General features: G+C 45.5%; 1 protein-coding gene across 1 annotated transcript in view; it reads right to left on the bottom strand.

The window, feature by feature from the left end:
- Fanca (FA complementation group A) overlaps positions 1 to 10,116 on the bottom strand; it is a 54,352-nt gene extending 44,236 nt beyond the window's left edge. The window contains exons 1-7 of the mRNA XM_076572252.1: positions 9,814 to 10,116; positions 9,321 to 9,430; positions 7,721 to 7,814; positions 4,127 to 4,260; positions 3,909 to 4,004; positions 2,786 to 2,859; positions 557 to 669 (exon numbers count right to left, since the gene is read on the bottom strand). Of these exons, the coding sequence (XP_076428367.1) occupies positions 557 to 669; positions 2,786 to 2,859; positions 3,909 to 4,004; positions 4,127 to 4,260; positions 7,721 to 7,814; positions 9,321 to 9,430; positions 9,814 to 9,892 (700 nt within the window). The 5' untranslated portion in view covers positions 9,893 to 10,116. The remainder of the gene's footprint in view (positions 1 to 556; positions 670 to 2,785; positions 2,860 to 3,908; positions 4,005 to 4,126; positions 4,261 to 7,720; positions 7,815 to 9,320; positions 9,431 to 9,813) is intronic.
- Between the last annotated feature and the right edge of the window lie 3,345 nt (positions 10,117 to 13,461).

A 13,461-nucleotide genomic window follows, 5' to 3' on the forward strand; every position in this document is an offset into this window, starting at 1 on the left:
TGCCAGACACGATGGTTAAATGCCTATAATCCCAGCTTTTTTGGGGGGCGGGGGGTGGGGGGAGAGCTGAGGCAGGATTGCTATGAATATGAGAGGTCAGACTGTTTTTTCTCAAAAAACAGGAGAAGAGCAAGTATGGAGGAACACCCCTTTAATCCCAGCATTCAAGAGGCAGGGGCAGGCAGGCAGATGCCTGAGTTTGAGTCCAGCCTGGTCTACATAACAAGTTCCAGCTAGAGCTACACAGTAAGACCCTGTCTCAAAAGACAAAGAAGAGAAAAAAACCTACAAGCCGCCTGTGCAGAGCACATGCTTCTCCTTTTTGAGTTGGTGTTACGTCTCTGGGATTGCTGGCAGTACAGTCTAGACAGCAGAAGGAGCTGGGGCTACCCAAGAGAACACCCAACTCCTGCCACTCAAGAAAACAGAAGCCCATGGCTGACCTGGCCAGTTCATTTCATGCTAGGCCCTAGGCCCACAGGAACGGAGAGGCTGCTCTACTCCCCAGGGTCAAAATGAGTAACTGTCCCCAGGACCCCGCCTGCTATGAACATACCAGAAAGCATGGCTTTAGTAGTATCAGAGGGTGGGCAGGAGGCTTCCATCTGCTCACACAGAATGCATAGGTTCCTGAAGAGCCACATGGTCATGGCCTGCATGTCAGGGTGGCTGAGGACACAAAGAACCGAAGTTAGAAATGTTGGCTGATAAGAAGGAGATATCAGCTGCCAAATCCTGTCTCAAGGACCAAAGTGGACAGGGGCAGGGCACCTGCCTGGCTGCTGCTAACTCAAGAAAAACACCATTTTTAAAAGTTTTCTAATAAGCGGGCATGGTGGCACATGCCTTTAATCCCAGCACTGGGGAGGCAGAGGCAAGTGGATCTCTGTAAGCTTGGGGACAGTCTAAACTGTCAACAGTTCCAGGACAGCCAGGGCTGCATAGTGGAACGCTATCATTAAAAAACATTTGGGGGAGTGGGGGCTGGAGAGATGGCTCAGAGGTTAAGAGCATAGACTGCTCTTCTAGAGGAGCTGGGTTCAATTCCCAGTACCCTCACGCCAGCTCACAGTCACCTGTAACTCCAGTTTCAAGATCTGATACCCTCGTCTGGCACTGCATACATACACCCAAGCACACACATATACACAGAAAAATAAATAAGCCTTGAAAAAATAAAATTAAAATGTAGCTCAGTGATAATGAAATAATTACTAACAGGTTCAACCCCTGCCTCCCCCCCCCCCAAAAAAAAAAAAAACCAACAACAAAATTGTTTTGTGAGTAGAAAAACTATTTTCAATGACTTCAACCCTTTTAAGTTTATTCTAACTAATGTAATGACCTGCACTTTGTTCTATTTCAGAAATTCTGGGTACCTGTTTTTTTTTTTTATTCCCTTTCTTTTCGAAACAGGGTCTCATACAGCCCAGACTACACACTCTGTAGCTAAGCTTGGCCTTGAACTCTGATCTTTCTGCTTCAAACTCCCAGTACCGGGATTATGGGTGTATGCCACTACATCTGGTGGTTCTAGGAATTGAATCTGGGGCTTTGGTCATGGTAGGCTGTTGGAGCCCACCGAGGTTTCATAGTGGCTGTACCCAGCAGGAGCGCATAAGAGGATGATTGGGCCACAAGCCTGGGTACCAGGTGTTTGGAAGGGTCTACACTTAGCTGTATCTAGCAGGGAGAGGTCTTCTGCCCCTCCCCTTGGCATTGTTATAAAAAGCCCTTTGGAATAAAGTTCTGGGCCAGTGGATAAGGATCCAAGCCCACCTGAGGCTATCCTGTGTTTCTGTTTCTCTCCCCTCTATATTTCTAACTAAGTCTCTTATCCCTCATTTCCTTAGAGTCCCTGGGGGCAAATAAGTGTGGGAGCTGGTCTCCAGCCTTCTGGTGGACTAGAGGGGGTGAGGTTCCAAACACTTCAAAGGCCTTGTAACCAGGCCTTTCTGACTTTTTCACCCGACCTCCTAAGGTATAAATGCTCCCAATACTTGTGCCTTTATGAATAAATCAAATAGACTAGACGGCTGTCTTTCATCCACACTGCTGGCTCAGGATAGAGCTTCAAGTTTGCTAAATATCTTACTGCTGGTTCATCTGCTTCCCTCTTCCAAATTTCTTTGTCTTCTTCTGTGCTATTCCATCTTTATCAGGTTATGTCTCTTGTTATAAAAGTTCCTTTTCTGGGTTGGCAAGTGAGGAAAAGATACTTGCCACCAAGCCTGACAACCTGAGTTCAATCCTGGGGAGCCACATGGTGAGAGCTGACTCCTATAAGTTGAACCCTAAATGCCACACAAGTGCTTTGGCACATTCGCACCCTCACACAAATTAATAAAATCTGGCTCCTGAAGTAATTTCAGAAAGGAGTAAATATTATATATATCAACAGTGTTTACCTGGACATCTCTTTAGTTAATTCACTTTTTTGTTTTGTTTTCTGAGACATTATAGCCCAGGGCCTTAGCTCAGTCGCGTTCCCAACTAGCTCTTCTAACTTAAATTAACCCATTTATATTCATCTGTGTTCTGCCACGTGGCTTGTTACCTCTCCTCCATAATGTACATCTGACTTCCTATGTGTCCCACTGGTGAATCCTGCACAAGCAGAATCTAACCCCGAGTTCCCCTCTCTCACCAGAAGCTCCACCCATCCTTCCTGCCTAGCTATTGGCAATTCGGCTCTTTATTAAACCAACCAGGTGCCTTAGGCAGGCAAGGTGGAACAGCAACACATCTTTACACAGTTTGCTCAAACATCCCACAACAAACTTACCTGTGCAGAAGCTCCTGTAGGCTCACAACATTGTGTGTGTGAAGACACCACACAGCTTCAAGCAACAAAGAGTTCTGAAAAACACAACATTATCTTAACATGTGCATCTCCCTACAGAATGTTCAGCTCAGGTTATGCTCCTATGCCCACTGAAAAAATAAACAGTATCACAGCATGGCCTAAAGGGCCCATGTCACAGGTTCCCATTTGCACAGCATTCACATCCCTTATTGTCCTGCAAGGCTTTTCCTCTGCTGTATAAGACAGCTCTGACCTCCTCCCAGGAGTCTCCAGTAAGTCACTGCACACTGTGCCCTCTGCATTCTAAATTACTACCTGGAAACTGTCATCTGATCTCTACTCACATGCCATGGCTGGAGAGCATACTCATACATACATACATGCACAATAAAGATTAAAAAAAATTAATGTTTCAAATAGAGCTTACTAGTATCATTTATTTTGTTTTTTGGAACAGGGTCTCATGTAGTCCAGGCTAGTCTAGAACTTGCTATGCTGCCGAGGATGACCTCAAACCCCTGATCCTCTAGCTCTGACGCCCAAGCGCTAGGATGATAGGTGTGTATCACTATGCCCAGTGTATGAGGAGCTGGGGGTCCAATCCAGTGCCTCATGCAAGCTAGATAAGCACCCCATCATCTGAGCTACTTCCAGCTCTTAGTACTATAGTTTTAAAAGTATATGTTCTCTGGAAGAGCCTTCCTAATAGCATACCCAAGAAGTCAGAGGATCACGCTTCTGATATGTTATATCCTATCTTTTTGGTGGGAGACAGGGTCTCACCATGGGGCTCTGGATGTCCTGGAACTCTCTATGTAGACCAGGCTGGCTTTGAACTCAGAGATCCTCCTGCCTGTATCTTTCAAAAACCGGGATTACAGGCAGCTATGTACCCTATGCTAATAATTACAACTAATGCTGGGTAGAAACTGACATACAATACCGAAGCATTCTTCCACTCCCAGAAGGACCTGACGAACCCTTCTTTCAGGCTCTTTAATTAGTGAGATATTTGGCCAAATTCCCAAGAAAACTCATAGACCCAAACCAACAGAGCACTGCTTAAAAAAAAAAATCCCAAGTGGAAGAACTTCAAATTTACCTGGGCTTTCCACAGTTCTTGACAGAAGGTGAGGCGGGAGAACATATTACGTGCCAACAAATGCTGAGAAACCTCTAACAAGGATGATAGTTTCTTCTAAAAACAGATACAATTTTGTTTTTTGTAAAAAAGATGAATTATCTAAAAATAAAGAAATACCTTCTTTTCCCAAACAGCTTAAAAGGGACATGTCCTCATTTATGGGGCTGGCCACTCACTCTTTGCTCCAAGCTGAGCAGCACAGGATGGCTGGGCTCCACGCAGACCTGCTGCACACTGCGAGCGAACACTCTGGCAGAGAGGATCCCCACAGGAACTCCCAGCGCCGAGGCTTGATCCCGAAAAGCAGAGGCTGAAGAATAAAACAAAGCTATGGTTTTCCCTGAAAACCGAGAAAAACTTGAAGAAGGCTTCAGTAGAAAAATGAATCATTAGGTTGCAACATCACACTAAACTGCATTTAAGGGGGAAGAATAGATAAAAAGGGAAAAACAAGAGACACAAAATGAAGAGAATTTCAGGGCCAAATGGGCAGCTCTCTGTAATCAGAAGGTTTCTCTGGCCCCGCACGTTTATAAAATCAGCATTCAGAGGCTTATATTAATTGTATGGCCTATGGCAGGCTTCTCGCTAGCTAGCTCTTATAACTTAACCCATTTCTATTAAGCTATAAGTTGCCACATGGCCGTGGCATTACCGGTCTGCTGGCATCTTGCTGTTCCTTTGGCAGCAGCTGGCTTCTCTCCTGCTCTCCTTTCTTCTCTCTGTATATATCTGCTTGGATTTCCCGCCTGACTCTAAGCTGCCTTGCCATAGGCCAATGCAGCTTTATTTATCAACCAGTACTCACAACACATGTTCACAGCATACAGAAAGACATCCCACAGTAGCTCTCAGTACAATTAGAGGCAACCCTCAGAACCCAAAGTCACAAACATATGTATGCATCATGTACCACAACAGATACACTCCACTGCAACATGGAGAGAACACTTTATCATCTTCCTTATAAAGACGCACCATAAGCAGAACTCATCAGTCTCTTCTGTGTTTTGCTGTGATAGGGTGACACCCAAGGCCTCAGACACAGTGATAAGTGCTACATCACCCTCAGTCCCTCTATTACTTTAGCCTTACAGATGAGTTTACTCCCAGTGACTTACAAACAGTAAGTCCAAACTGGATAGGACTTCCAGACACTCTGCCCTGTACCTGACGGGCAGCACAGAATCACAGGAATACTCAGTCCTCTGGGATACCTGGCAGAGGCTGGACAGCTGGTCTATGGCCGTCATCAGGCTCCTGACCCAGTCTGTGGCCTGCAACCCCCTAAAGTGAAATGTTCTGGACAATCCAGAAAAGGCAGTGCTTACAAGACAAGCATTTTCTCATTTATTTGACTTCCAGAACTAATTGTCAAGAAAGACAAAAAAAAAAAAGAAGAAGAAGAAGAAGAGCTGGAGAGATGGCTCAGCAGTTAAAAGCACCTGTTCTTCCAAAGATTCAATTCTCACTATCTATATGGTGGCTTATAACCACCTGTAACTCCAGTTCCAGGGGATCCAATCCCCTCTTCTGGCCCCCATGGGCACCAAGCATGCATGTGGTACACAGACATATATTCAGGCAAAACACCCATACACATAAAAATAAAAATCTAAAAAAAAGAAAAAACACATATATATTTATCATATATATGGTATTTTTATTTTTATCATGCACGCCCGTTATCATCAAGGCTCTAAAAACGTATCAACGTGTAAGTAAAGCCGCATGCGCAGCAATTACAGAGGCCTCAAATTACAAGTGTTAGAGGTCAGAGGCGGGGCTGGTGACAAAAGCCTGTCGTCCCAGCTACTGGAGGGCTGCGCGAGGACTGACTTAGACAGATCCCGACTTTTTTTAAAAGTGTTTCAAGAGCTAGTGAAATACACAACATCCCAGGTTCAATCCCCAGGACTTCAAATCACAATAAACCTTACAACACAAATGTGAGGGACTGAGAGACAGCTCTGCGGTCAAGATCACCGGCAGCTCTTGACCTAAATTCACAGACCCTAACTTCTCTTTGAACTACTCACAACTACCTAGAATTCCAACGCCAGGGCATCCAACACTCTCTTCTGGCCTCTGTGCGTACCCACACACATGTGACAAGTACTCACAGATACTCGCATATTTACTAAAGTACCGAGGGTGGAGATGTCTCTGTGTGTAAAGCTGCCCGCTGTCAAGGCTGGCGATCTGAGTGTGGCCCCCAGGAACCACATGGCTGAAGGAGAGAACTGATTCACATAGTTGACCTCTGACCTCCACACGGTCACCTGGGCACACAAGCTCTCAATGAATGAATAAATAAATGTAAAAAATAAGCAGGGCAGTGGTGGCGCACGCCTTTGCTGCACTCTGGAGGCAGAGGCAGGTGGATCGCTATGAGTCAAGGCCAGCCTGATCTACAGAGTTAAGTTCCAAGACAGCCAGGGATACACAGAAAAACCCTGCCTCAAAAAAAAAAAAAAAAAAAAAAAAACACAAAATAAATAAATAAATGTAAAAAATAGATAAAGAACAGCCTTTACTCCCAGCACTTGGGAGGCAGAGGCAGGCGGATCTCTATGAGTTCAAGGCCAACCTGGTCTAGAGCGCAAGTTCCAGGACAGGCTTCAAAGCTACACAGTGAAACCCTGGCTCAAAAACAAACAAAAAGATGAAAAACTAATGAATAATGACATTAGTATCACTTTTTGAAAAAAATCATTGTAGAATAAAAAATGTGAGGTGCAAAAAAAAATTTACCTTTTGCTCCCCCATCTACCCACCTCCCTCCTTACCTCCCCCACCCACACACACTGCTTTCTCAGACTCTTGGAACTGGGAGGAACACCTAGGAGGATGTTTCTGGTTTCATGCTTGCTCACTGCAGTCATCACTGTTGTGAAGGAAGTGCACACCAAATGATTTTCCCAAGGGTAACTTGGGTTCCTTATAACCTGCGCCTTAAGCTGAGTACATTTTCTTTTTTTTTTTTTTTTTTAAGATTTATTTATTTATTACGTATACAGTATGTTCTGCCTGCATGTATGCCTGCAGGCCAGAACAGGGCACCATATCTCATTACAGATGGTTGTGAGCCACCATGTGGTTGCTGGGAATTGAACTCAGAACCTCTAGAAGAGCAGTCAATGCTCTTAACCTCTGAGCCATCTCTCCAGCTCAAGCTGAGTACATTTTCAAACCAGCAGTAGGAGTTGAGAATGTTGGTAAAATGCTTGCCTAGCAGGAGTGATCCCCAGTATAATCTCAGCACTCGGGAGTAGAAACAGGAGGGTCAGGAGTTCAAGATCATCTTCAGCTACATAGCAAGGTCTAGGCCAGCCTGGGATACAGATCCTGTCTCAATAAAGGGAAAAAAAGTGTGTGTATGTGGGGGTGGGGGGCAGTGAGATGGCTCAGAGTTAGGTAAGGGTGCTTTTACACAAACCTGGAAACCTGGGTTTGATTTTTGGAACCCATGTAAAGATAGAAGTGAGAACCAACTCCACAAGTCTGTCTTCTGACTTCCACATGTGCCCTTCCCCACCCCCCACAGAGACAGAGAAACAGGAGAACAAGAGCAATAAATACATTTAAAAAAAATCAGCAACCAAGTAACTCCAAAACAAGTCATAAAACCTGTGTAACCTAGTGATAATACATAAGAGGAAAGGCATTATTTGATGGAATTTAAATTTCTATTTATTATAAACAGATCAAGACTTTTTCCTTAAATGTTCTCTAACTCAATAAATTGAAAAAAAGCAGTGACAACTTACGGATAAAGGAACTGGACTGGTCAGAGTAGGCCGAGGCACTGTCGCGGTCAATCAGTTTGCTGAGACATAATTTTTTACACTGTGGATCTTCTACCTACAAACCAAAACATGAAGAACTCCACTGTCAAAGTCCGACTGTGTATAGTGCACATAGTGGGCACTCTCAAGTGGTGTCTTTTGTTTGGTTGGGTTGGCTTTTGGTTTTGTTTGGTTTTTTAATTCATTTTTGCATGTACATGTTTCTGTGTGTCTTAGAATTTCTATTGTTGTGATAAAAAAAAAAATACCATGACCAAAAGCAACTTGAGAAGAAAAGGGCTTATTTCAGTTTGAAATTTGTAGTCCAGTCCATCTTTCTGGGCAGTGGTGGCACACACCTTTAATCCCAGCATTCTGGAGGTAGAGGCTGGAAGATCTCAGAGTTCAAGTCCAGCCTAGTCTACAGAGTTCACAGGGAAGCCCTGTCTTCCCCCACACACACACACCATCCCCCCCCCAAAAAAAAAACCAAAAAGGAAAAGAAAAAAGAAAGAAACATGCATATAAAACAACTTGTAGTCCATCATCCAGGGAAGTCAGGGCAGGAACTGATGGAGTTATGGAGTACTGCTTACAGGCTTACTCACCATGGCTTGCTCAGCCTGCCTGCTTTCTTTTTTGTTGTTTTTTTTTTTTTTTTTTTTTTTTTCAAGACAGGGTTTCTCTGTGTAGTTTTGGTGCCTGTCCTGAATCTCTCTCTGTAGACCAGGCTGGCCTTGAACTCACAGAAATCTGCCTGGCTCTGCCTTCTCAGCACTGGAATTAAAAGCCTGCGCCAGGACCGCCCCACCTCAGCCTACTTTCTTATAGATCCCAGGACCACCAGTCCAGGACCCTCCCGCATCAATCATTAATCAAGAAAATGTAGCATAGTTTGCCCACAGGCCTATCCGGACACGGTTCCTTAACTGAGATAAACTCTTCCCAAATGATTCTCGCTTGTGTTGAGCTGACATAAAGCTAGCCTGCTTATGTGTATGTGTATCAGTTTGTGCAGTGTCTTCAGAAGAGGGTGTCAGATCCCCTGGAACTAGAGTTACAGATGGCTCTGAGCCACCTGACATGGGTTCTGAGAACTGAACTCAGATCCTTTGTAAGAACAGCTGGAGAGATGGCTCAATGGTTAAGAGCATTTGTTGTGCTTGCAAAGGTTTGATTCTTAGCACAAACGTGGTGGCTCACAACCATCCACAACCCCAGTTCCAGGGAGTCTGATGCCTTCTTTTGACTTCTGTAGGCACACTTGTGGTTCGTACATACATGCAAATGAAACACTGATACACATAAAATAAAAACAAAACAGTATGTACTGAGCCATCTTTTCAGCCGGCTCAAGTTCTTTTTTTTTCAAGAAGGAATTACTAAAGTCTTTCGAGAATTATTAAATTTACTATCCAACTGCTTTAATCTCCAAAGGCAGAAAATACATTCAGCTTTCTTCTCACCTGGTTTGCAGTTACCAGTATTCACCAGGTACACAGGCTTACAAGGATACTATCAAGATTATGATCTGGCTGGGCTCCAAACACCCAACCTGCCAGCCGTGCCAACTTCCTCTTACCTCTAGTAAAAGGTCATTCATGTTTTGGTGGTATCTCAGGAGTTGCAGAGCGGAATCCTTTAATTTCTGTTCCCTTTCAGGATTATATGTTTGCTTCTTGACTCTGCCCGCTAAGGAGATTTAAAAAAAAAACAAAAAAACATATATATATATATATATATATATATATATATATATATATATATATATATGGTTTTTTTTTGCAAAAAATTACAGCGCAACGTACACCAGGTGACACCCTGCGCGGAGGTCCAGGGAGAGCTACCCAAGATCAGGACGGTCATCTGCCGCTGGCGCAAGCAAGCAGCGGGGACCAGAAAGCCGGGAGCCCACCGCTGCTCTAGACCAACAGGCTGGGGCTCTCTGCAGGTCGCAGGGATGCACCACATTGGGACCTGAAGGGGCGGACCGTGGAGAATGGCCCCAGGAGAACGGAAGGACTGCACCGGGCGCTCACAAGTGGAGGTCGGAAGGTAGTGGTGGCGAGACCTACCCATCAGTTCGGTCCATGTTTTTCGGAGGCCTAGGGGCCCACCGCGTACCGCAGGACCCCCGGCCGGGGAGTCCGACATAGTGACTGGAACACCCGCGCTGGAGCCCGCGCTGCCTTCCGATTGGCGGCGGCCAGGCGCTAGCGCTCATTGGCTAGGAGCACGCTTGACCACGCCCCTCGAGGGCTGAGCCTCGCTCCGCAGCCATCTTTGTTGTGGCGCAGTCGCAGAGTCTGGCAGCGTTCGTGTAGCGGAGTAGGCAGAGTCCTGCGGCAGCCTTGGTGCAATACTCCGGCGCATGACAACTAGGGGGAAAGTGTCGCAGAATTTGGAGCTGGAGTGGGCAGTGCGAATTGACCGCAGCTGATCGCGTGGTTTCAGATGCGATTTTGGTGAAAATAATGGCCCAGACCCAGGCCTGGGAAGATGCTAAAAACCTCTTACCTTCTTTGCTAAAAGAAAAACGCCGAGTCGACTCCCAGTACTGTGCTGTACTGATTTGACTCTGGTTGCAGGAAAACTAACCCAAGGAGTTTTGGTGCTGGGATGTGACTTTCAAAAGTTGGGGAAGAAATGAGCTATTACCCCTCCCGCGAAGCACTCAGGAAGAAAAACCAGCCATGGAATGCTATCGTTTCTGTTTCTCCCTTTGTAAAACCCACCTGACATGCTTAGGGGTTTCCTTGGGAAGGATGAGGGGTTCTACTTTGTGTGTGCACTTGGAGTGTACGTGGAAGTACCGAGTACTTGACCCAGAGCTGGAGGCACCAAGACCCACTGAAAAGGAGCAGCCCTTTTGCCCCAGATACACATCCCTTGATGGATACCGGCTGGTCTAGGATGCCTCAGTTCTCCGAATGGGGTAAAAGCACCTAGGACTGATCACCAAGAATTGAGGTGGGCAGATTCCCACCACTCATAACGGCTTTTAGAGGCCTCGTTGCTACAGATTCCTTGAGGACAACTGACCATAAGGGAGGGAGGGGGACAAGGCAAAGAAGAAACTGAGAATCTGAAGGGAAGCCCTTTCAGTTCTAGCTGCCACTCGTCCTGACTAGAGTAAGCACACACACACTGTGCACAGACAAGTCAGTGCATTTTCACACACGTACTTTCAATTAAGCCTTCCTACTTTTTACCTCTTTCTCCTGCAGCAAATTATTAATTATTAATATTAGTGGGTGGCAGCATAAAAACAGAAAGAGTGGGCATTCTCTGCACTGCAGTAACATCACCGTGCTGGATTTTCAGCACTATCCCAGGCACGCACTCACACTCCTAAATGGAAGACAGGAGACTGGAGACAAGCTCGAAATGGCCATGATCGCCAGCTTGTGACTAAAATTCTCCCAGCTGGAAGTGAGTCAGCAGAGGGAGGAGACATTATCAGAGCCAGAGTGGAGGGGGACAAAGACTGACCAAAGTGTTCCAAGGATCAGATTTATCTGCCTTCATGGCCAGAAGATGCTACAGTTGTCCTGGTTGCCAAAGAGCCATTTTACAGGTCAAAGAGAACATTTAACTCGAAAGATATAAAATTGAAGAGCACCAATGCAGAAAAAAAATTTTTTTCAACAAAAACTCATCCCTATGGCCGGGCCTCCTTGCAGTTCAGGATCAGATAGGTTGAGTGTGGGGGAGCTCCACATTGCATCTCCCATCAGAAGTGCCTTACTTAGATTCTTCCGCTCTCTCCGGCTTCAGAAGATTTGGCTGTACTTCCATCACTGGCCACAAGGTGGACTCTCCTCCAACACAAATCTAGTCCACTCATGGTCCCTGCCTGCATCTTCACAGGGAAGTGCTGTCTTTTATTGCTACACAAAAAGGGCCATTCTCCTCCATTACGAAAGAGATCATCTGCTTGACCAGACTACGAGTACAAAAAAGTAATAGCTTGCCCCAAATCATACCAACAGACCACTAATATTTACTGTGTGTTTTCAAGCTTTCATTGCAGAGATTTTTCTTTTAATTGCTGCTTTATAATCTGACAACAAGTACAGTGACACAAGTTAGGCATCCCAACTGCTCTGGAAACTGAGGCAAGAGGATCATTTCCACCTAGGAGTTTGGGGCAGCCTAGGCAATAGAGCAAGACTCCCATCTCAAAAACAGAGCTGGAGAGCAGCTGAGGTGGAGACTAACTGGGAAGACACCCAATGTGGACCTCTGGACTCTATCCACACGTGCACACAAATGTTCACACATGCACAAGCAGGAACACACACATACACAAATAGATAACCCGCATGTTCCATCCACGGTCGTAAATATCTTCTACACTATGATTGCAGCATTCCCCTGTCTATGCTCATTCCTTACAGTTCTCCGGTGAGTCTCACAGGCTCCTTAAACAGTGCTGCTGCTGGGACTGTTGTTTCCTTTTTATTTTCTCTTAGACTTTGGTTTTGCTTTAAAAGATTTATTTTTATTTGTATGCCTTTTATTTATTGTGTGCAGGTGTGCCACATATGTGGGTACCTGCAGAGGCCAGAACAGGATGCTGGATCCTTTGGGACTGGAGTTATAGGTAGTTGTAAGGCACCTGATGTAGGTGCTAGGAACTTAACTCTTCAGGAAGATTGTCAAGTGCTTTTACCCAGAGTCATTTCTCCAGCCCGTGTTTTGTTTAGTTTTTTGAGGAGACAAAGTCTCATATAGCCCAATCTGGCCTCAAACTCACCCTTTATCTAAGGATGACCTTGAACTCCTGCTCCTCCTGCTTCTACTTCACAAGAATCTTGGGAATAGTCATTGCAGATATAAACAAAGGCTCTCAAGCACACCTTGGATTGCTGAGAGACTCCTGAACCCAATAGCAAGTGTCAGGAGATAGAATAAAAGATGACCCAGAAGAGACAAGGACACAAGCATGAAGACCGATTTAAGACCAGATGTAGCTGAGGCAGGAGGATTGCCATGAGTTCCAGGCCAGCCTAGAAGCAAAGGACAGAATTATCTCCTGGTGCCGCTGGAGGGAGCTCCAGCACATTCACACTTTGGCTTCTGGCCTCCAGAAGCTTTCTGGATGGGTTTCTGACTACACACCTTTAGTCCCAGAGGCAAAGGCTGATGCTGGCGCATTAGATCTCTGTGAGTTTGAGGTCAGCCTGTTCTACATGGCGAGTTCTAGGCCAGCCAAGGATACATAGTGAAACCCTATCTCAGCAAACAAAGAAAGAATTTCTCTGCTGAAGCCCCGTGGTCATCTGTGGTGCTTTGTTTCAGTAGCTACAGGAAACTCCTACACCCACTGCTGCTTCTGTATCGTCATTCTAAGTGTCAGCATAGTGAAAACTTACACAACAGCATCAGTATGGAATTTACTTTGACGTAGTGGATACCCTAAAGGGCACCTGGAACCTCCACGTATGGGTCACAGGTGGAGGCCAGCTGCCCCGGCAGAGAACTCTAGTGTAAAGGGCCAGAGAGTAAATATGTTAGCCTTGTGGGCCATGTAGTGTTCATCATAGCTACCCGACTTGCTATAGTAGCTTAAAGCAGCCACAAGTATGTCACAAATAAATGTAGCTGTGTGCCAACAGAACTTGATTTACACCGGGCAGTGGTGTATACCCTTAATCCCAACACTCGGGAGGTAGAGTAGATCTCTGTAAATTCAAGGCCAGCCTGGTCTACAGGGCCAG

Source organism: Peromyscus maniculatus, chromosome 5 (assembly GCF_049852395.1).
Source record: "Peromyscus maniculatus bairdii isolate BWxNUB_F1_BW_parent chromosome 5, HU_Pman_BW_mat_3.1, whole genome shotgun sequence".
In the NCBI taxonomy this organism is placed as follows: Eukaryota; Metazoa; Chordata; class Mammalia; order Rodentia; family Cricetidae; genus Peromyscus; species Peromyscus maniculatus.